This window comes from Labrus mixtus, chromosome 20, assembly GCF_963584025.1.
Source record: "Labrus mixtus chromosome 20, fLabMix1.1, whole genome shotgun sequence".
Taxonomy (NCBI): Eukaryota; Metazoa; Chordata; class Actinopteri; order Labriformes; family Labridae; genus Labrus; species Labrus mixtus.
In genome coordinates this window covers 16,945,759-16,968,400 of record NC_083631.1, presented here as the reverse complement: position 1 = coordinate 16,968,400, position 22,642 = coordinate 16,945,759, and the positions used below count along the sequence as shown (strand labels likewise).

The 22,642-nt window shown below is 39.9% G+C and overlaps 4 protein-coding genes across 5 annotated transcripts in view; 2 read left to right on the top strand and 2 right to left on the bottom strand.

Annotated features, from left to right (window-relative positions):
- Window positions 1-22,642, bottom strand: part of nupr1b (nuclear protein 1b) — a 155,369-nt gene that overhangs the window by 120,733 nt on the left and 11,994 nt on the right. The window lies entirely within an intron of this gene.
- On the top strand, window positions 1,224-9,960 carry LOC132995558 (ceramide synthase-like). The gene is made up of 6 exons (XM_061065589.1): window positions 1,224-1,568; window positions 1,947-2,030; window positions 3,709-3,937; window positions 4,143-4,238; window positions 8,323-8,432; window positions 9,110-9,960. Exons 1-6 carry the CDS (start codon window positions 1,450-1,452, stop codon window positions 9,348-9,350), a joined length of 879 nt encoding a protein of 292 aa, XP_060921572.1. The 5' UTR covers window positions 1,224-1,449; the 3' UTR covers window positions 9,351-9,960.
- Window positions 10,899-13,183, bottom strand: LOC132995543 (heat shock 70 kDa protein 1). Its single transcript, XM_061065566.1, has one exon. It carries the CDS (start codon window positions 13,146-13,148, stop codon window positions 11,229-11,231), a length of 1,920 nt encoding a protein of 639 aa, XP_060921549.1. The 5' UTR covers window positions 13,149-13,183; the 3' UTR covers window positions 10,899-11,228.
- On the top strand, window positions 15,541-22,493 carry LOC132995557 (serine protease 27-like). Of its 2 annotated transcripts, XR_009677028.1 has the most exons (7): window positions 15,541-15,654; window positions 17,236-17,256; window positions 18,264-18,426; window positions 18,928-19,196; window positions 20,373-20,512; window positions 21,172-22,204; window positions 22,286-22,493. XR_009677028.1 is itself a non-coding variant. In XM_061065588.1 (6 exons), exons 1-6 carry the CDS (start codon window positions 15,600-15,602, stop codon window positions 21,478-21,480), a joined length of 957 nt encoding a protein of 318 aa, XP_060921571.1. In that variant the 5' UTR covers window positions 15,541-15,599; the 3' UTR covers window positions 21,481-22,493. The 2 variants fall into 2 exon arrangements, 1 of the variants encoding a protein (XP_060921571.1); XM_061065588.1 differs by having other exon boundaries at window positions 21,172-22,493.

Here is a 22,642-nt window from a genome sequence, read left to right as displayed (position 1 = left end):
GAATGATTCCTGAAAGTCAGTTCAGCTGCTTCACATCTCATTAAGATACGGCTGGTATCAAGCTGTTCTGGCTCTGGAGACACATTTTAAAGGACACACATTACCCTCCTTTTCAACAAGTATTTTATCATGTCTATAACCCCCTCTATTGCCTGTACCTTTAAATGCAAATGAACTGTGTTTGACCACACCCCTCTCTGGAAGGACGTGGGTTACTCGGGCTTTCTGGCACAATGCCCAATTGATTACAGTAAGAAGGCAGACTCAGAGGGCAGAACACACACCTAGCTGTAGGAGTGTCTCCCACCTGGCTGAGGGGTGACTGCCCTTTGTGATGTCATGAAGGGAAAATCTCCAAAGGGCCTGTTTGAGCACACATTTTCTGGAGCAGGTAGAAGATGGACTTTTCTCACAATTGAGGGCTATGAAGACAAACTAGGGACACACATTAGTGTTTGTTAAACATTGTGAAGTGAATTGTGCAGGGATATATGTGACCTTTAAAGTGAGAGCACATAAAAACATCAATCTTTCATGTGGAAGAATCTGAGCAAATACATTTTAAGACTCAGCACGCCAAACGGAAGATTATCTTTCATTCAGCTGTGGTATGAAAATGCCAGAGACCAAAACATTGAATTTTTTATTTCTGTCATTTCATAAATAGCTTCCTAGACAGTTTCCTTGAAAAACCTCTACTAATTTTTTAGTAAAAATAATTAAAAGAGCAGATCAGTCATTTCCTATTGATTTGCATTCATTCAAACGGAAGAGAAAACTTAGAACATAAAAATCCCATCCATCCGTCTGAAAAACCTGATGGTGCTCTTATAGCCTATTCTAAATAACAAAAGGGAAGAATTTTTAATCCACACCAGTCGTAACAAAAAAATGTTCAATGCAAATACAAACGCAACGAGCAGAGCTTTGTTGGAATTAAAGTGTGCAGTGTGCTGAAAGATATTTAATTAAAGGCAGAATTTCTTTCAACATGTCACATGTTATTTTGACCGGTTTAAGTATACATTTAAGTACATTTAAGTATATATATTTAAGTATATATTTGTAAAACACATTTTATAAATATAGTCACATTTTCAATTTACATTTTAGATGCATCTAATAATTTACATACATCAACAATTTCAGCAATTCTAATTAAAAAAAATATCAAATATCTTCTTTTTTTTAATAATTCCAATTACAGTTACATTTTTAATTCAGGATATTTCTTTGTAACGGTATTTCTTCTTCATGGTTTTAGTATCTTTACAACAGTCGAGTATATAACCTCCTCTGACAGGTGGCAGCAGGAGGCTCCTCCCAGCTGATCCTCCTCTCTGAGCTCCTGGAAAACCTGTCCTCATTTAAATTCACAGCACATCTACAGAGTGTGTAGGACACAAACAAACATCAGTACACACATATTCGCGGACACACTCAGGAGCCATGGCGGCCCTGATTGCTGCCGGCTCCGTCTTCTTCCCAGGACTCTTTCTGCTCTCCAAAAAGAGTCTGAAACACACGATGGGATGGAGCGAGGGGGATGCTGCCATCGTCTCCACACGGTAAGAATACACACATACACACACACACACATACACATGTACCTTGTGAGGACCTTCTATTTGTTCCTTAATTGTCAGCCTAAAAATATGTACAGTGTTTGAACAGTTACAATCAAAGTCTCTGATTCTGATCCTGGAATGACTTATCAAGTCTGAAGAAGAGGAACAATATTGGAGCTTCAGGAGGTCAAACAAATGTGATGTCGGTCAGGTTTGAGTGAAGATTCAATCAGAGGTCTTCAAAAACAGTGGTGCTCCTCAAATGTTTGTTTTCTTCACTGTTCAGATTTAGAACAAATAAACAGTACAAGACTTATAAAAATATCTCCTGAGTATAAAACAGACTGACTAAGTATTTATTTTTCTTCCTGCTCTCAGACTGGTGTCTTCTGTCCAAGCCATCATGGCCTCCTCAGCTGGATGTGTCATCGCCTCTTCCTGCAGAGACGTCATACAGGACAGGTGAAGGTTTCTTTCTCTTTTCATCCTCCTCTTACTTTTTTGGGTATACAAAAATGTTCATCTCTTGAAATGCTAACATTAGCTAGTACTAGCATGCTAACTCTGTAAACTATGATTTATGAAACTATGGTGAACATGGCATTATGTATCACTAACATCATTGCATTGGTGTTTAGATGTAAACAATGCTCTTTTATCCCAGAAATTTAAATCCCCAAACTTTACTTTTCAAGAAACAAATGCTTCTCTCAACATTTTGTCTCCACACCGTACTTAGATTAGTTGAAATAGCTAACTCAACAGGCATTTCTATTTATGTGAAAGTACAACAACGGTACGCCTGGAGAACACTCCTTGATACCTGAAGAAAATTAGCATATTAGCTTAGGTATGTTGGCATGCTGATGGTGGAATTTAGCTTTAATACAAATTGAGCAGCCTAAATAAATGCTAGCATACTGTGATACAAATTCAATTTTATTTATTTTTTCTTACTAATACCCCTAAAATTGCCTTAGACAGGCTGGTAGCGTAGTGGTAAGTGCATGCGCCATTCTCCTCAAGGCGGATGGCCCGGGTTCAAATCTGACTTGTGGCTCCTTTCCTGTATGTCATTCCCCATTCTCTTTCTTTCCCTGATTTCTGGCTCTATCTACTGTCCTAACTCATAATAAAGGCATTCAAAGCCCAAAATAAACCTTAAAAAAAAAAGCATGGTTTTATGACATAATATTTAATAACTGGAAAATAACCTATTTTTTCCAAATAACACAGCTCAAATTAAGATGATAAAGAGTAAAACGTGATGGCAGTATTTCCTAAGAACAAGAGTTCTTTAATACACTGGGGCTTCATGTATGTGACTGAAGCAATCCTCGGTCTGTAATCTACTTAAAAATCCGAGCCTAATACATTTCCTGAGCCAAGCAGCAGAGGAGCTATTTCAGTCTCTGAGACGGTCACAGAGAACCCTAATCCTCCAAACTGAGGATAATAGGAAGCTAAATTACTAAGAGGAAGAGTGTGAGACAGGAGGGATTGTTTCAGTGAATCCCAGGTTTCCTCTGTCAGCTCCTTCATTTCCCAGTCAAAGCGGAAAGGGTGGTTGGCCCGCATTTGTTTATCAAATCACACCACAGACACACAGTGACCATGCAGAAAAGATCTCTGGGGGCAGCAGCTGCATAAAAACTCAACTTTTACTGTCGTCTAAATGTTTTTGAAATAAGTAATGAAGGAATATGCAACACCAACATACACATTCAAATAGAAAAGATGAGAAAAAACAACCAAGGCAATCTCTTTGAGCCGAAGATTTAAAAGACTGGATTTCTCCTCCGAGACTCATCATGTCAGTTTATAGTTCATACAGGCAGCAGGGGTGTGTTCAGATGGGGGGGGCAGGGGTGTCATGGCCCCCCCTTGAAATATGATTGGCCACCTCTGATGCCACCCTAAAATTTTGTTACTACTTTAAATCATAACTTTGGACATAAATCAGCCTTTTTTTGTACTTAAAAATAAAAACTAAGAAGACCTACGTGTTGCCACTCAGTTGTGTTACATTTCAGGGTTAGAAAACACACCAGAATAAAACATCTATAAGATAGTTAAATGCCAATAGTTCATATGATTAGTGGAGACTAACACTTTCCCCCCCCAACGCTTTCCTCCTCAGACATTGGTTGACTGACACCTACATTCTATTTGCGACTCCTTACTTTGCCTACGACATCTACGCCATGTTCTTGTGCGACCGGCACAAGCTGCAGGTCAAAGATCACGTGGAGGAGGAGGGGGGTGGGATCCGGTCCACAAGAGCTGCTGTGGTGGGGTACCTGCGCCGAGAGCTGCTCATGGTGCTTCATCACATCTTCATGGTGGCCTTCTGCTTCCCCGCCTCTCTGGTAAGGAGGACGATTCATTAATGTGTTCATTGACCTTTACTCATTAAGCCTTCATAAGAAAGAAATAACCTCTGTTAGTTTAGACTTTTAAGCCCTGCACTATTATTGTTTCTTTAACAGTCAGAAAATTAGTAAAGCTTGTTGACCAATACTTTAGTGTGTGTGTGTGTGTGTGTGTGTGTGTGTGTGTGTGTGTGTGTGTCAGCTGTGGAGGGAGGGTAAAGGTGATTACTTTCAGGGCCTCTTGTTTCTGGCTGAGCTCAGCACGCCGTCCGTCTGCCTGGGAAAGGTCCTCATTCAGGTAATCCAGCCCCTAACAGCCCCCCTCTTCCCTCCAATGTATACACTGTGTGTGTAGACAGAATGTAATGTGTACAGAACATTTACAACTATGAAATTAAGGTCACCTCTCACCCAGTGACAGCTGGGATATGCTCCAGCCTCTGTGACCCCAAATGGATAAGCAGTTAGATAACTAATGGTAAATGGACTTGAGCTTATATAGCGCTTTCCTAGTCTTCCGACTACTCAAAGCGCTTTTACACCGCCTGTCACACCCACCCATTCACACACTGATGGTAGTGATCGCTATGTAGTATCATCAGAAGTAACTAATCCCATTCATACACCGCCACTGAAGCAGCGGGAGCAATTCAGGGTTAAGTGTCTTGCCCGACAACTCTACCAACTGAGCCACAGCCGCCCTAACTGATGGATAGATGAGGGACATGAAGGCTTATTTAGTCAAGGAATAAATGAGACTCGATCCAGTCTGTTTTGTCAAGAACAAAAAGTAGTTTTTCTTGCTTTGAGTACTTGCTTTGAGTAGATATCGATAGTGGGTCGTTGTCAGGCTTTGTTTGGACTGAGCACTTAAGTTTCATTCTCTGAGCATCAACAGGAAAATCCTTTAAGCTTTAAAGAGTCTGAATCCGAAAACTGCCAGCAGAACAAGCTCTGATCTGAAAACTGACACTTCAGTTCATCCATGACTACTGCTTTGCCTATTTTCTCTGGTCATCTGCTAAAAGCAACATGTGCTACAAAGAAATCTCTGTCATTCATGGGAACAGGAAAAGACACATCTGTCATAGACAACGAAATCTTAACAACTTGTCTCTGCTTAAGAAAGCCTCTTCTACCCACCCTTCATTTACTTTTGGCCTCTGGAACTGTCAATCTGCTGTGAATAAAACTGAATTCATCCAAGCACTTGCAAAAATGTCAGACATTCAGGCACTTGCCCTTACTGAAACCTGGATCCGCCCAGAAAACACAGTCACACCAGCTGCTCTTTCTGTTGACACAGTGTTCTCACACACACCCCGTTCTGTTGGACGTGGAGGTGGTACAGGTATCCTCATTTCTAATACCTGGAAATTCAATAAACTCTTCCCACTGAGCAACAACTCCTCATTTGAATACCACACAATCTTGGTTACTGCTCCTATTGCTATAATTTACCGCCCACCAGGGTGTAATCTGAATGATTTTGTTGTGGAACTGGACATGCTACTCTCAGAAATCCCTGATGATGGAACAGCACTGATTGTAATGGGAGACATGAATATACACACTGTTAAAGCCCAGGCAACAGACTTCCTTGCTCTTCTATCCTCATTTGACCTCACGCAGGTGCCAACTCTTCCTACCCACAAAGCTGGCAACACTCTTTAATTCTGACTCAGAACTGCTCGACAGCAAACCTGACTGTCACCCCTCTGCATCTTCTTTATTCAATTCACAATCTCTTTGCCGGAACTCCCTCAGGCACACCCACAAATGGTGTCATACCACCAAAACATGCGATCGCTCAAGCCAGCTCAGCTGTCTGACGAGATAATGGCTGCCATGCCTGCCCAAAAGGTCTTTACCGCACTCTCTACAGACGAGGCCACAGACATACTCTGCTCCACACTCATCTCTGAACAAGCTCTGCCCTCTGGTGTCCAAATCCGCTCGCAAAACCCACCCTAGCCCATGGCTCACGGAAGTCATAAGAGAGCAAAGAGCAGGGCTGAGGTCAGCAGAGAGAAAATGGCAAAAATCCAAACAGTCCGCTGACCTCGATGACTATAAGCAAAGACTTGTCTCATTCTCCTCCAGCCTGAAAACAGCCAAGACAACATATTATCAGAACAAGATATGCAATGCCACAGATACAAGAAAAATGTTTTCTGCTTTTAACTCACTGCTTCAACCACCTCCTCCTCCACCCTCCGATCTGTTCACACCAGACATGTTTGCCTCGTATTTTACTGAAAAGGTTGCAACCATCAGTAACCAGTTTTCTGAGCCTGACCAACTCAGCCCAAAGGCACCAACCAAAAGTGCCTCACTTGACTCATTCTCCTCTCTGACTGAGGATGAAGTCTCTAAGCTTGTGCTAGACTCTCGGCCCACCACCTGTCCTCTGGACCCAATACCATCAAGCCTCCTGCAGACCATTTCCTCTCCGCTTAATGCTGCACTTAAGCATATCACCAATTCCTCTCTGTCCACGGGTGTGTTCCCCACCGCATTCAAGCAAGCTCGGGTCACCCCTCTGCTCAAGAAACCCACACTAAACCCATCCCAGGTTGAAAACTACAGACCGGTTTCTCTTCTGCCCTTTCTGTCAAAAGTACTTGAGCGCACAGTCTTTAAGCAAGTCTCTGAGTTCCTGTCCAGAAACGATCTGTTTGACCCAAATCAGTCAGGCTTTAAGCGGGGCCACTCTACTGAAACTGCACTACTGTCAGTAACAGAATTGTTACGAGCTGCCAGAGCTGCGGGTCAGTCCTCAGTTATTTTACTGCTAGACCTGTCTGCTGCCTTTGACACAGTCAACCATCAAATCCTCCTATCCATGCTCTCTGAACTCAGGATCTGCCCTCTGCTGGTTCATGTCCTACCTCTCTGGGCGATCGTTTGGAGTGTCGTGGAAGGGAGAAGTGTCCAAAGCGCACAGCTTATCCACAGGGGTACCTCAAGGGTCAGTGCTTGGTCCCCTTCTCTTCTCCATATACACAAGCTCACTTGGTTCAAGAATCCGCTCTGATGGCTTCTCATACCACTGCTATGCTGACGATACCCAGCTCTTCCTGTCATTCCCGCCAGACGATGTTACAGTCTCTGCAAGCATCTCGTCATGCCTTGCTGATATCTCTAAATGGATGAATGAACGCCACCTTCAACTAAATCTTTCAAAGACTGAGCTCCTTGTCATCCCAGCCCTCCATGCAACCACAGATCAATATCCAGCTTGGGACAACCAAACTCATGCCCACAAGGTCTGCCCGGAACCTGGGCATCATGATTGATGACCAGCTAACTTTTAAGGTTCAAGTAGCCTCGATTGCCCGGTCATGTCGATTTGCCCTGTACAACATCAGGAAGATCAGACCTTACCTGTCAGAACATGCTACACAGCTCCTGGTACAGGCTCTTGTGATATCAAGCATCGACTATTGCAACTCTCTACTGGCAGGTCTTCCTACATGCACTATCAAACCAAATTATACAAAATGCAGCAGCACGACTGGTTCAACCTTCCTAAAAGAGCACATGTCACTCCGCGGTTCATCTCCTTACACTGGCTCCCAGTTACTGCTCGCATCAAATTTAAAACTCTGCTGCTCGCTTACAAAACATCGACAAAAACGGCTCCTCCTTACTTTAACTCTCTCATCCAGGTCTACACTCCCACCCGCCCACTACGCTCTGCCAATGAAAGGCATCTGATCCAACCTTCACAACAGGGTCCTAAGTCTCTGACTAGACTCTTCTCCTCTGTTGCCCCCCGGTGGTGGAATGAACTTCCAAACTCCATTCGATCTGAGTCCCTCTGCACCTTTAAGAAAAAGCTAAAGACCCAGCTCTTTCATGAATACCTACTAACTTAATGATGATGGTCTCCATATTATTGATGATGATGATGATGGTAATGACGATGGTTTTGTTTGATAACGATGACTTATAAGATGGTTTCTATACTGATTAGAGCTCTCAAGAACTGCCATCAATGTTGTGCTTTGCCTCTGGTCACTTCCTGTCAGCACCTGTGTGTCCAATCGGACTCAAAGCTGATCGTTTGCCCTTACTGACATTGTTCCCCTTTTTTCTAGATCCTTGCTTGTGTTGTGCTTACTCTCTGATGTACGTCGCTTTGGATAAAAGCGTCTGCTAAGTGAATTGTAGAATTGTAGAATTGATTCAGTTAAATCCCACCTTCATAAGAAAACTATCTTTGTTTATTATATGATAAAAGATGATTTCATTAAGAAAAAGCAGAGCTCCTTGGGCATGTTGTAAAAATTCTGATCAATTTTAAGATGCTAGAACAATAAAACAACCATCCTTAACCATCCTTGTTCAGTTCAACTTCTTCCTCTTCTTCTCTTCAGTACAGGAAGCAGCACACTCTGCTGCACAAAGTGAACGGAGGCCTCATGCTACTCACCTTCTTCGGCTGTAGGGTGTTACTCTTCCCATACCTGTACTACGCATACAGCAGGTAACTGGACTGGAAATGTTGTTGCTTTTACTGCATAGTGTTTTCTTTTGATCGGGCTGATATATCAGTATGTTTTGGTGAAACAACTTTCTGCTTTTAAATAAAATATTAAAAGAAGGAGTTTTATTTGTTACAAAGTATGCACCTTTGAAAAGCACAGAAACAAGGGTATTGCAGTGGTGGCTCCTTTGAATGGAGTGTGCGTGTGACTTGTGGTGCTTCTGTAGCCACCCTCAAGCGGACACTCAAGGAACTGCAGGATTTTGCACTTCCGCATTGGCTTCATTTTTCAACACCTGATGTTGCCACTTGGATAAATCACATCAAGTTAAGCCTGTTTGCATGCTAACATTAGCTTATTAGCGTTAAACACAAAGCAGAATTGTGGAATTTTAAGCTCTGTATTTACTATCATCATTATGAGTTATTTCATTTTGTTGGAGCTTGGTTTAATTTTAATTGTAGGTATTTTACTTTTATGTTTTATTGCACTTATTCCCTTGATCTTTTTGTGTTATTTTTCATTGCTTGTGTTATCTTTTCTTGCTGAGAATTAGTCTGTCTATTAATTTTGACGTTGTTTTGTCAATCATTTGTAAAGTACTCTTGAGTTTGTTTGGAACTGTATGAATAGATTGGATTGATGATTGAACAGCAGCATCTGCTCTGTGTTTCAGGTATGCATCCATCCCACTGTACTCGGTTCCCCTGGTGACCCCCTGGCAGTGTAACCTGGGGGCTGCTCTGCTCTGGCCCCTGCAGGTCTACTGGTTTGCACTGATCTGCAGAGGAGCCCTCCGCCTCTTCATCACGGGACGTTCAAAGTCACCGCAGACAACTTTAAAAGATGAGAGCTGCCTGAAACAGAACAACAGCTGCGCTTGTCATCAGGAGGAGGGACAAACACGCAGACACTGAAGCTGGAGGACAGGGAAAGGTCACAAATACCAAAAAACTGACTTCAAACTTCAACTGAAGGTCATGAACAGGGAGGTTCTGTTAAATATGGACAAAACCTGTAAAAAGTTTGATGTCAACACCTAAAGCAGTGATGGTCAGAGGAACAAAAAAGTGAAGAAAAGTCAGAGGAAGTCGGACTGAAGCAGAGAGCATTCAGAATCAGTCATGGACAACTTTAACCAGATGAAAACACAAATTAAATCTGCAATTTAGGAATGTATTGATTCATTATCCATTTGAAATGTTACCACGAGAAGAACTCGACTATGAAGACCGAGTAATGTTGTTGAAACCAGGACATTTCCTTTCTGGGATTAATTCAGGAAGTTGGAAGATGGAAGACTTAAAATACTTTAAACAGCTGATACTGAAAACTTATTAAGAAGTGAAAATACACAGCCAGTTATCATTGGCATCTATACTCAAAACGGGTCCACAACATTCATTAGTTTTATTTTTTTATTTTAACTTTTTTAACCTGTTAAATAAACCTTAAAGTACCTTATCTGATTATACATCTTGTTGCATTTTTTTAAACGGTTTTTCTCAACAAAATAAATTTGTAAAAATCTAAAATAAATAATGACCTCATATTCGGTCTCAACACCACAAATATTTTTCTTTTGGTTCTTGCCTTAATCATAAAACTTACTAAGAGATGAGGATGAGAAGACATGAGGAATTACATGAATTAGAAAAAAGAAGGAAATAGATTGTGAAATAAGCTGAAGAAAGTAAAAAGTTGGAGAGGGGAAAGATTTAACAAAGACAGAGGAAGGAAAATAAGTCAAGTTAAACACATGAATATAAATGCGTTTGCGGAAAAGATCTCAAGGGACAGACAGAAAAAAGAAAAATGAGCAGGAAACCAGAAAAAAGATAGGGGAGAAACAAAGGGAACGAAAGGAAAAAAACATGGATGAAAAATATGTCATCAATGCCCTCTAGTGGACAAACTGTGTCACAACAGCACTTTTAAAACACGTCTTCAACCTTAGTTTATTGCCTTTTTACTGCTGTAATACAGTTTATCCCTGTATTTTAATACAAATGTTTTTTTTCTCATTTTCCCATTCCATAAGGGATTTTTCCTCCTTTCCTTTCCCCTTCAATCTTTCTTTCAGTCTTTTCCTTTGTCATACCTCTTTGGTTCTTTACTTCTTTCTACATATCTCCTATCATCCCTACTTCCACATATTTCTTCAAAACTTCTTCCCCTAACTTTCCTTTTCTTTGCAAATTTCCCTGGACAATATTTTTGGCTTTTTATGGTTGATTAGAAGAGATATATTGTTCATACACTTCTTAAGATACAGACTGCATATTTAACATAAAAATATATGTTATGTATATGTCTTACATTTTACAGCAGCTTTGAATTAAAGCTTTATGTAGTATATAGAACCATCATTAAATACAAACATTACTGTATTCTTTACATTTTGGATACATTAGTATTTATAACTTGATTAATTGCAACAATAATCAAATCACCAGAATTAAAAATCTTATTTTAGATTTTTTTATTTAAAATCCAACAGGGCAGAGACGAAAGAGACATTACCATTTAAGGATTCTTACAATTTATGCATCAATTTATTTTTACAATAACGATATAATACATCTTAACAGAAGATAGAGAGTTAAAGTTGTATTTTAAAAAAATATTTATAACAAAAAAGGAGATTACATTAACATGGAAGATTGTAAACATTTAGGAACACTGCATCCTATTCATCACATTTAAAAAGGGCCAAGTTTGGAACATAGTCATTAAGTTACAGTTGTATTTTTTAAACAGTTAGTAAGGTCAAAGAGTCCATATCAAAGGACACTTTAGTCCACCTCCTCAATGGTGGGCCCCTGGGTTGCGGATCCAGCATCCTCCCTACAGCTGCTAGCAGGCATTCCTCCCTGATACAACCTGCTGATGATAGGGTTACACACTTTCTCCAGCTCTTTCTGCTGGTGTTGGTACTCCTCCTTATCAGCCAGCTGGTTGTTCTCAAGCCATTTGATGGTCTCATCGCACTTCTCAATCAGCTTCTTCTGCTCCTCTTCACTAATCTTCCCCTTCAGGTTCTCGTCCTGCACACTGCTCTTCATGTTGAAGGCGTAGGACTCCAGTGAGTTCTTGGCAACAATTTTCTCCCTCTGAAGTTCATCCTCAGCTTTGTATTTGTCTGCATCCTGCACCATCCTTTCGATCTCCTCTTTGCTCAGACGGCCCTTATCGTTGTTGATGGTGATCCTGTTCTCTTTGCCGGTGCTTTTGTCCACTGCGGAAACATTCAAAATACCATTGGCGTCCACGTCGAAGGTGACCTCGATCTGTGGGACTCCTCGTGGAGCAGGAGGGATTCCTGTCAGCTCAAACCTGCCCAGCAGGTTGTTGTCCTTAGTCATGGCTCTTTCCCCTTCATAGACCTGGATGAGAACACCAGGCTGGTTGTCGGAGTAGGTGCTGAACACCTGGGTTTGTTTAGTGGGGATTGTGGTGTTGCGTTTTATCAGGGATGTCATGACTCCTCCAGCTGTCTCTATACCCAGGGACAGAGGTGCCACATCCAGCAGCAGAAGGTCCTGGACATTCCCAGAGTTGTCACCAGTGAGGATGGCGGCCTGGACAGCTGCACCGTAAGCCACCGCCTCATCTGGGTTGATGCTCTTGTTCAGTTCCCTGCCATTAAAGAAATCCTGCAGCAGTTTCTGGATTTTGGGGATTCGGGTTGAGCCTCCCACCAGGACGATGTCCTGGATCTGGGCCTTGTCCATTTTGGCGTCCCTCAGGGCTTTCTCCACCGGCTCCAATGTTCCCCTGAACAGGTCGGTGCACAGCTCCTCAAAGCGAGCTCTGGTGATGGAAGTGTAAAAGTCAATGCCCTCGAACAGAGAATCAATCTCAATGCTGGCCTGGGAGCTGGACGACAGGGTTCTCTTGGCCCTCTCACAAGCTGTGCGCAGCCTCCTCAAGGCTCTCTTGTTCTGACTAATATCCTTCTTGTGTTTCCTCTTGAACTCCTCCACAAAGTGGTTAACCATGCGGTTGTCAAAGTCCTCTCCACCCAGGTGAGTGTCTCCAGCTGTGGATTTTACCTCAAAGATACCATCGTCAATGGTCAGGATGGACACATCAAAGGTTCCTCCACCTAGGTCAAAGATTAGGACGTTATGTTCTCCTGATTTGCCTTTGTCCAAACCGTACGCAATGGCAGCTGCTGTGGGCTCGTTGATGATCCTCAGGACATTCAGTCCTGCGATGACGCCTGCATCTTTAGTCGCCTGCCGCTGAGAGTCGTTGAAGTATGCCGGGACTGTGATGACTGCGTTGGACACCTTTTGACCGAGATAGGCCTCAGCAATCTCCTTCATCTTCACCAGGACCATGGAGGAAACCTCCTCAGGGTAGAAGGATTTGTTCTCACCTTTGTACTCCACTTGAATTTTGGGCCTCCCTCCATCTCCGACCACATTGAAGGGCCAGTGCTTCATGTCAGCCTGCACCACTGGATCATCCATCTTTCTTCCAATCAGTCTCTTGGCATCAAACACAGTGTTGCTGGGGTTCAGAGCCACCTGGTTCTTGGCTGCATCCCCAATGAGCCTCTCTGTGTCAGTGAATGCCACATAGCTGGGGGTGGTCCTGTTGCCCTGGTCGTTGGCGATGATTTCCACTTTTCCATGCTGGAAAATCCCCACACAAGAGTAGGTGGTGCCCAGGTCAATGCCGATTGCTACACCCTTAGCTGGTGACATCTTGATTGTTTTCTATTAATGCAGAAACAAAAACATAGAAATAAAGTTTATATCAATCACATATGTTTTCTTACAGCTTCCCAATCATACACTTGGCAATAATATACAGAAACTACCATCCACGCAATTTACAGCCACATTAATATCAAGTGACAAGCCTTCAATGGTAGGTAATATACATGAAAAGAAATCTTGCAATTAACAAGTAAATAATTCATTTGGCTTTTTTAATTGAATTAATAAGATTAAAAAGTAAGGTAATATTCTTAAAAAGGCGCATTTGTCTTCCTACTAAATGAAGGAATTATTTCAAAAGGGAATTTCATTCGTAATATTTTTATTTGTGTACCAAAAACTTTATTTTTTTAAAAGCCCGTTTAATGGAACTGCAAAACTTTTTTTTATTTTATTTTTAAGTCTAAAAACACGTTTCGTAAAGTTAAACTCCATTAATATTAAAACAGTCTGTTTGACAGTTAAACTGACAGTTGGTCTTTAAAAGTTGATAGAACCGGAATAGCAATAAACGACGACTTTATATCATCAAACCAAAAGACAATTTGATATCGCATTAAACTTTAGTAAAAAAAAATATATATATATATATATATACAAAGCGTACTTACCCTTGCTAAAAGAAGACAGCAGAGGTTGTTTTATGTTGTGCTGTCGCGTTTCCCTCATCCAGGTTCTTCGTAGTTATGATTATTACCAGCAACGTCTTCGTTATTTTATACGTTGCTCGCGCCCTTCTGGTCATTTCTCGAGCTTTCCCTGACGTCGTCGTCCAATCAAAGAAGCTCGGCGTGATGACGTCACTCGGAAGCTTGTGCCAGAAGACTCGAAGTTTCTACATATTTCTTGTTCGTTCTGTGCGCGCTCAGAAACAACCAGAACAGACTCTTTGAACAAATATAATAATATTGAATACACATACACATGAGTCACAAAAACACACTAACACTAAACACACTGACTGTCAAACTGATCTTGATTTTCATGTCGAGCGACGACTCCTTCAGGCATGACTACATGGTCTATTCTTTCCTTTTGCCAGCTGTACCCATAGGCTGTACCTCAACTTTAGACAAGTGGAGTATTTGAAGTATCCTATCTTCCTTTACTTAAGAAATTTATAGATTATCTTTTCAAATTCAAAGTTGAATGGGCAGATTAAATTTGCACACTTAAGACTGCATTAGAGATCTTGAGAAAACAACAGAAATGTAGTTAAATAACAAATATGGATGTGTGTCCACTAAGGACTTCTGTATTTTGGCAGTGAAACATTTAAATCAATTTTATGTAGGCTATTAAGATACAGTTTTATCAAGAGCCTGAAATACTGACCAAAGCAGAATTTTAACATAAACATGTTGATTGACAAACACATTTTTATGTAAGTAATTTAGGGAATATGTGCCTTGATTTGTGTATTCAGGATGTTAGAAACTCAGTAAATAGCCTATAGGCTACATGGTAGGCTTATTAATGCTGGTTGGCCAGTAGGTGGTGCCAAGCTCCTGTAGAATGAAGAGGAAACAGGTTGTGATGAGCAGAACAAGAGACAACAGAGAAGAGGTTTAAGTAGCCTACTTTTTTAATGAATCAGGGTTTTTCATTTATAACACTTTTAGAATCCTCCTTTGAGCCTCCTTTACATTGACATTTAACAGTTTTTAATTATACATTGTGGTTACAGTGTATGGCATTTACCTTTAGTTAAGCAAATGTTAGTCTTTCTATATCATTCTTTGCAAGAACAAATAGTAACATAGTTAATAAGTAATCACAGAAAGACAACCTGTACAATTTCCGTGGTTTATATTTAAAGGTCACAGTTCATGCAAAATACACTTTACCATTTTTTCTTACACTATTATGTTTCCTATAGCCTGTTTTTAAACCCCCCCCCCCCCCCCCCCCCCACACACACACACACACAGCTAGGTGTTTGTTCTGACCTCTGAGTCTACCTTAAGAAATGTAAACAGTCATTGTTACAGTCACGAAGAGAGATATTTACATATGCCTTGCTGCTCACTTACATAACAGCGACTAAAACGGCTCCTCCTTACCTAAACTCTATATTCCAGGTCTACACTCCCTCCCATCCACAACAGGGTCCTAAGATGCTAACTAGACTCTTCTCCTCTGTCGCCCCCCGGTGGTGGAATGAACTTAGACTTATTTAAACTTTTTTAAAAAGGAGTATAATATGTGACCTTTAAGTCAACATCAAATCAGGTGTGATACCTTGGACCCCGAACTGCCTGGATCCGGCCCTGCTTGTAGCTGTCTGTAAAAAAAAAAGGCATGTGTTTGGTATGCAAGGTGTTGCCCCAAACAGATCATGACAACACTATACACTGGCTGTGCACGGTCACGCCCCCCTATAAGGGTGGTTCTGCTCCTCCAGTTATCCTCAGACTCAGTCTGAAGAATTGAGCCATGGAGATCAAACTATTTGTTTTTGGTGTCGTGCTTGTGGCCGTAACAGTAACAGGTTAGTGCTATTAAGTATTGTATCAGAACTGTTTGAAGTATTGATAATATCATCGCTCTATTTCTATATTTTTGATTTCAGTGATTAATTACACTCATATACATATCAGGATGTATGGTTATGTGTCTATTTGACAGTCTTAAGTATTATAATGAAAGGCCATAAGGACATTTTTTTTCTTTTAACGTCAGACAAAATACTCCATTTGGCTAAAGTTGAGGTATACCAGGCAAAAGGAAAGAATAAACAAAGTTGGTATCAGTAATCATGGCCGAAGGAGACGTCACACTACATGAAAATCCAGAACAGCCAGTTTGACACTAAAACCCTGCTGAGTCAGAGAACATAATGCAAGGTTGACTTCAGTCTATTATTATAAGATCATTAAGTTAAGTCTTTTAATTCCATTAAAGGGTGACATACTTGCAAAATCAACCCAATGATTTGTCAGATATGAATCAATATTTATATTAAGTAGGTAAACTTTAGGTGAAATAGTTCAAACCAGGTCAATCTCAGCTCACGAAAGATGGTTCAATGCTTTTTAAAACAGAAAGGATAATAATGACATAATGATACAATCATTTTGAGTTCTATTTTTGATTTTGCTCTCGATGATTCAGCCTAATCTTCCCGTTCCCGATAATCTAAATGTGCTTTTTCTTTCTCTCTCTCTCTCTCTCCTTGTAATGGTGTGTTTTTATATTTCAGTGTTAGAACTTTGACTCAGATAAAGTATTTCTTTACCATAGATGTTGAGGTACATACTATCCAACACGTTAAACCTCAATGTTGACTGTGTAGAGAATTTTAAAAAGGTGTGTTGATACTTTAATGACTGTTGCAGTTCTGTAGTTGGGTAACAAGCTGATCCATGTTCTTACCATAGTCAGATAATAAGATCGACACACATGCCTGTACCATACAGATGTAAAGAAACAGTAAGCATCTTAATAGCTTAATTTAGTTGAACTTAGCTTAAAGCAGTGGTTCCCAAACTTTTTTCTGATGAGCCCTCCTTTGGCAAATTAAAAAATACTTCAAGCCCCCACCTCCACTCACCATACACATCAACATATTTACATACACTAAAGACCCTCAGTCGCACTCTTTACGAAGAAATGCCTTCATTTTTAGACTTAATCTCAAACACTGTCTGAAAAAAAAGTAGGCCCACACAAATGCAACTTCAGTGTGTGACGACAAACTTAAAAAATAACAAACCGCTTTTAAAGAGGAATCAATAAAAGTGATACTGCTAACATTAAACTTCCAAACTTGTGATATCTGGTGAAGGTGTTGTTAAAGTAAACTGTAAAAGTTCACACATATTATCTGCTAATGATGCCAAAGTAAAAGGACACAAGTAGCCTATTTATCTTCTTAAAGTTAAAGTATCTCAGCAATCATATCTGACGTGATAGAGGTTCAGCCATAGAAACTCAAAGCAAGGAACAATGCATACCCGCACCAGAAACAAAGAGGCAACCAGTCCGTTTAGTTTTTTCAAAGAACTAAAGCAAACACACTTGTCGAAACTAAACTGAGTAATATTGTCTTGTTTCTTTGTCTCTCCTACAGGTAGCAACGCTCAGCTAAGTGGTGAGTTATGTTTTAGTTGACTTCTTAATCATTTTTTTTCATTTATTTCTTACACAACAAAGAAATGAAGATTTCCAACAGGTTTCAGAATTGATCCCTAAACCTTTGAAAATGATGACGTTTTTTTTAGTCTAAATATCCTAAGGCTGCTTTAAGCTGCTTAAAAGTGTCAAGGTGACAGTGAAATGATTTCTCCACCAAGTCATTTGAATTTCCACCATTTGGTTCAGATGTAAATACTCTAATGAGGGTGAATCAGCACAGCAGGTGTGCTTACACCAGTGCAGAACGTCCAAGCAGATTGCTTCCAATTGCTTCAACAGAAATAAAAACTTTAAAATTCAGACATGAAATATTGTCAACATTTTAAACCTTTTCTCCATAAAGAAGAAGAAATATCACCAAGACAGAGTAGTAAAGTATGTGTCATTGTAAACATTGTTCTTCCTTAACTTAACCATTTAGTTTAGGTATCTAACCCTACAGAATGGTAAATGTTCACAATCAATCAATCTTTATTTGTCCACTCACACTTACACACACACACTTACACACACACACACACACACACACACACACACACACACACACACACACACACACACACACACACACACACACACACACACACACACACACACACACACACACACACACACACACACACACATATATATATTTATAGATTAAAATATTAAAATATACAATCCAGGGTACCTTGAAACAAATGCTTAAGTGTATGTCTAAGTATATGCTCCAGGTACCTTAAAAAGACTTAAGGGTACCAAGACAGACATGCTAAAGAGAACCTTAAAACAAAAACAAAGGGGTATCTTAACAAATACTTCATATAATCTAAAACAGATGATAATTCTTGACAACAGTGCTAAAATGTCTACCACAGATCATACACTTAACACTTTGAAAGACATCCTTGAGGCTTAATAATGTGAGAACTATGAGACTCAGAGTAAGATTATCACATTTGAATATTTTTCTTCCTGCAGTTTGTGGCATTGCTCCGTTCAACACCAGGATCGTTGGAGGTGAAAATGCTGACGCAGGAGCGTGGCCTTGGCAGGCCAGTCTGCACAGAAGCGGTAGTCACTTCTGTGGAGGTTCACTGATCAACTCGAAATGGGTGTTGACTGCAGCTCACTGTTTCCCAAGGTGAGCTCTGACGCTTTCACATGACTCAGGTCCTCACCTGTCTAAACACACTGAACTGAAGATAACACAATGAAGGTGTGGCACAAAAACTGCATGTCATTATTCATCTTGTTATGCAGTTGGTAATATTTAAACACCATGCCATTAAATACACAAGAGCAATGGGTTGGCTGCTAAGAAAACACAATACATTGTAGAATAAAAGGCTGTGATTAAAAACCAAGTAAACAAAAGAAACAGATGAAACAACAAGAGAAATGACTTTATAAAAATAAAAAAATACAATTTGAATATGACACGTTTTCACAACGGCAGACTCTTAAAGTACTGAAGATAGAGTGACTTTAACAATTCAAGTGAAAAAAACAAAAACATTTTTAAGGAAACAAAACTATGAACTCCAATCAACCCGTAAGAAAACGGGCATTGGTAAATGTTTATTTCACTTTAGCTATTTAAGCATCACTAACAGCCACAGCATTTCATCTACTGTCTTCTCAGCACAAGCACATTTAACCTCGTGGTGTACCTCGGACGTCAAACCCAACAGTTTCTGAACTTCAACGAAGTGTCCCGTACTGTGATCCAGATCATCAACCACCCGGACTACGATGTCTCCCCGAACGACAGCGACATGTCTCTGCTTGAGCTCTCATCAGAGGTGACATTCACAGATTACATCAAACCTGTGTGCCTGGCAGCGAGCGACAGCGTGTTCGATGCCGGAACAACTTGTTGGGTTACCGGATGGGGAACCATCGGAACTGACGGTGAAGATTTATTCAGTGTTTTTGCAGTTATTAGTAACAGTTAATCATTTGAATGAAATGTTTGGTGTTCAATGTTGATCTTTGCACACAATTTCAACAAAACACAGCAACAGCCAGAGGCCTAACAGAAGTAAAGTAGTTGACACCATTAAAAGCCAGTGAAATTTAAAAGCACCTTGTGCGAGTTCTTTGAGTTGAATGTATGTTAGTCTGATAGGGGTCGTTTATCATATACTATGATCAATACTTTTTAATTAGCAAAGGGCCTGTATACACTAACTACAGTGAAAGTACACAATTATTTTTTTATCAACAGAAACTTGAAAAACTCAAGTGAAAGACCTCACCTTATCATATAATATATCTTATTGGACTGATGCATTTATGTGTTCATCACTTCAGTGTTCCAGCTGGTAAAAGGGAAGCTTATTATACTATTATACGTACTCTGGGGTTGTTCAATCTGTAATATATCATCGGAATGTAAACCTTTATTTACTTTTTAAAAAAGAATCCACAAAGTTTCCTTGATACGTACAGCTGGTAAAACTTAGTGAAGTAAAAAATACAATATTTCCAAAATGTTGTTGAGTGGAAAACTAAAGTAATGTAACATTTAAAAACTCTAGTACATTTTTTAAACTGTGGTTCTTGACCATATCCACCTTCCAGAAATGATTATTCAGACCCAAAACAAAGTGTTTTTTTGTTGGTTGGGAGGATTCCTACCAAGTCAATGTAAAGACAATAAGGACCCAAAGACGATGCCTTCCTGACATCCTGATGCTGCAGTACAAATGATCAATCCAAACTCCATTAGAAAATAACAAGAATGAGTACTTACACACTGAAACGTGTAGTTCAAGCTGTCACAGAGATATTCAAGACATTAAAGACTGTCTGCATCAAAGTAGAAATGTAGGACCAAACTATAGGAAACCTGTTAAGACTAAGTTTAAACAACCGACCAGAATATGCCACAAAATGGCACAGCATACCAGCCTATATATGAAACGAACAGTGTCTCTTACAACTACCCGACCTACTGTCAGTGTCTCTCAGCTCAAACCTGGTGTAGAAAAAAATCTTCAAAAACACCTTAGAAACGTTTTGTTTAGTCTTAAGTCTTCATCAAACAACTAAATTTAAACCAAACAAATGTTTTCTCTTTTGCAGTTCCCCTTGGTTTCCCTCAGACACTTCAGGAGGTTACCGTTCCCATCGTGTCCAACACTCGGTGTAGCCAGTCCTACTCGTCAATCACCAGCAACATGATCTGTGCCGGACTGGAGGAGGGAGGAAAGGACTCCTGTCAGGTGAGTCTGTCAGTAAAAGACTCCCCACATCAACCCTAAATCACCTGCCTGCATCCACCTGCATTGAAAATGTTGTCAGTCCAAGAATGTAATCAAGTGATTATACTTAAAGGTCAAATGTGGACGTTTCCCAAAATGCTTGCTATATATAAATGAATTGATGACACTGGTAGCTGCTAAGTGAACTGAGTAAGCATCCTATAGGCGTGGTAGAGAAAACAGTGACGTAAGATAAATGTTTGAATAAACCATAGGAATAAACACGTAGGAGCCATAATGTCTATTATACCTCTATTCATCATTTGTTATGTTTCACACCTTAAATGGGTTTGATATCATTTCCAGTATTTTGCAGTGAGCGTGGTTTTACCTTAACTTAGAATTTCAGTTGTGTGGTGGCAGGAATATTTTCTGTTTACAGTCGTCGTCATCATCATCGTCAATCATCATCTTTTGGACTTTTGTTTAGAACGATTTCCTCACTCTTTCGTTTGATGAATCAGCAAAACTTATCTGGGCTTTTTATTTAATTATTTTTTACCAAAGTGGGCCTGTCTCAATTACAGGCCCACTTAGTCTCCGCATTGTAGAAAAAAAGTGTGTTTGAATTTCTCAATCTGTTTTCTTGTGTTTTAATCAACATGTGTAACCTCTTGCAGGGGGATTCAGGTGGCCCACTGGTGTGTAAAAGTGGATCGGTGTGGGTCGAGGGTGGAGTAGTGAGTTTTGGAAGAGGCTGTGCTTTAGCCAGCTTCCCTGGAGTCTATGCCCGGGTGTCTCAGTTTGAGGACTGGATCAAAAGCCGTGTCAGCGGCAGTGGCGAGCCAGGCTTTGTCACCTTCAGCGCAGACTCTGGGAACGGTTCATCCACTGGTTCAACTTCTGGAACAGCTCATCTGATTTCCTTCTCGGCCCCTCTGCTGCTCTCCATCTTACCTGCTTTCTTCTCTATCTTAGTCCTTTCATAGAATTGTTAATAACGAGTAACATATCATAGAGAGTGCCATTGCCTTTAGGTGGCGGGGGTGTGTGAGGCTGCACATTAAGGTTGTCAAAAAAAGATTTGCACATATTAACTAAATAATGATTATTATATTATATATGATATGATATATATGATTCTGCACTCAATGCCATGAGACTACTTAGTCAGACTCTCTTGTGTCCTCCTCTGTCTGCGTTGTTCAGCACTTTGGATCTACAGTGTTGTTTGTGCTTTAAAAATAAAGTTGAGTTGTTTATTTTAGATTCTAATGGAATCATCAGTTTGGGAGCCAGTGCCTTTACAGTAGGTCTAAAAGTCTACAACAGTTAAACTATATCTAAAAGCTATATGGCTGCAACTCAGGAATCTTTTTATTGTTGATTTTTCTGCTGACCTGTTTTTTAATTAATTAATCAGTTGTTTTTTCTTTTCTTTTTTTATAATAAAAAAAGTCAATTTTTTTAATAAACTTAAGCCAGCATCTCTTTTATTAGACTTTAAACACTTACTTTCAGTAAAAATGAATTCTGAAAAGCAGAAGAAGTATATAGAAGTATATAAAATGTAACAGTAACAATACTTACTCGCGAATGAGTGTTCCGGCTGAAAATTGTTTGAGTATGTAAGTAATTGTGAAAAACCTAAAGCTGCTTTGTGTATGATGATGTGATGTGACAGGAGCACCAGTGGAAATGTTCTATAGACGTGTACTCATCTGTACTGTTAACTTAATATCTGATTTATTTACACTTGCAACTGTGATATACTTGTAACTATGAAATATGAAGCAAAAGTTGTATTTTTGATTATATAGTTTTACATCAAATATTAGAAACATCTGTGATTTGTTCCTCATCATGACTCTAGTAGTTGAAGTTGCTGATCATTTGGATTATATTGTGTTGCTATTTGTTTGTTGTTTTAAAGTAGCTGAAACCACTAGCCTGTATATCTCTTCTTTTGACTGTATTGTGTTGAATAAATGTTCTTCACTCACAGGTGCTGTATGAGTAATACTTCTCTGATGATGTATAGTAACAAGACGTTCAGACTCTTTAAACTTGGTCACTGACTCATACAGGGTTGGCATTACGTTTGTGGGCACACGCACACAAATTATTATTATTATTATTTTTACTGTTTCT

Excerpts from the sequence above, each read along its gene's own strand:
- LOC132995557 (XM_061065588.1), top strand. The coding sequence starts at position 15,600 with ATGGAGATCAAACTATTTGTTTTTGGTGTCGTGCTTGTGGCCGTAACA. Across the intron at positions 17,257-18,263 it reads TAGCAACGCTCAGCTAAGTG|TTTGTGGCATTGCTCCGTTC; the intron begins GTGAGTTATGTT and ends TTCTTCCTGCAG. Across the intron at positions 18,427-18,927 it reads GCAGCTCACTGTTTCCCAAG|CACAAGCACATTTAACCTCG; the intron begins GTGAGCTCTGAC and ends CTGTCTTCTCAG.
- LOC132995543 (XM_061065566.1), bottom strand. The coding sequence starts at position 13,148 with ATGTCACCAGCTAAGGGTGTAGCAATCGGCATTGACCTGGGCACCACC.
- LOC132995558 (XM_061065589.1), top strand. The coding sequence starts at position 1,450 with ATGGCGGCCCTGATTGCTGCCGGCTCCGTCTTCTTCCCAGGACTCTTT. Across the intron at positions 2,031-3,708 it reads AGAGACGTCATACAGGACAG|ACATTGGTTGACTGACACCT; the intron begins GTGAAGGTTTCT and ends TTTCCTCCTCAG. Across the intron at positions 8,433-9,109 it reads CTGTACTACGCATACAGCAG|GTATGCATCCATCCCACTGT; the intron begins GTAACTGGACTG and ends TCTGTGTTTCAG.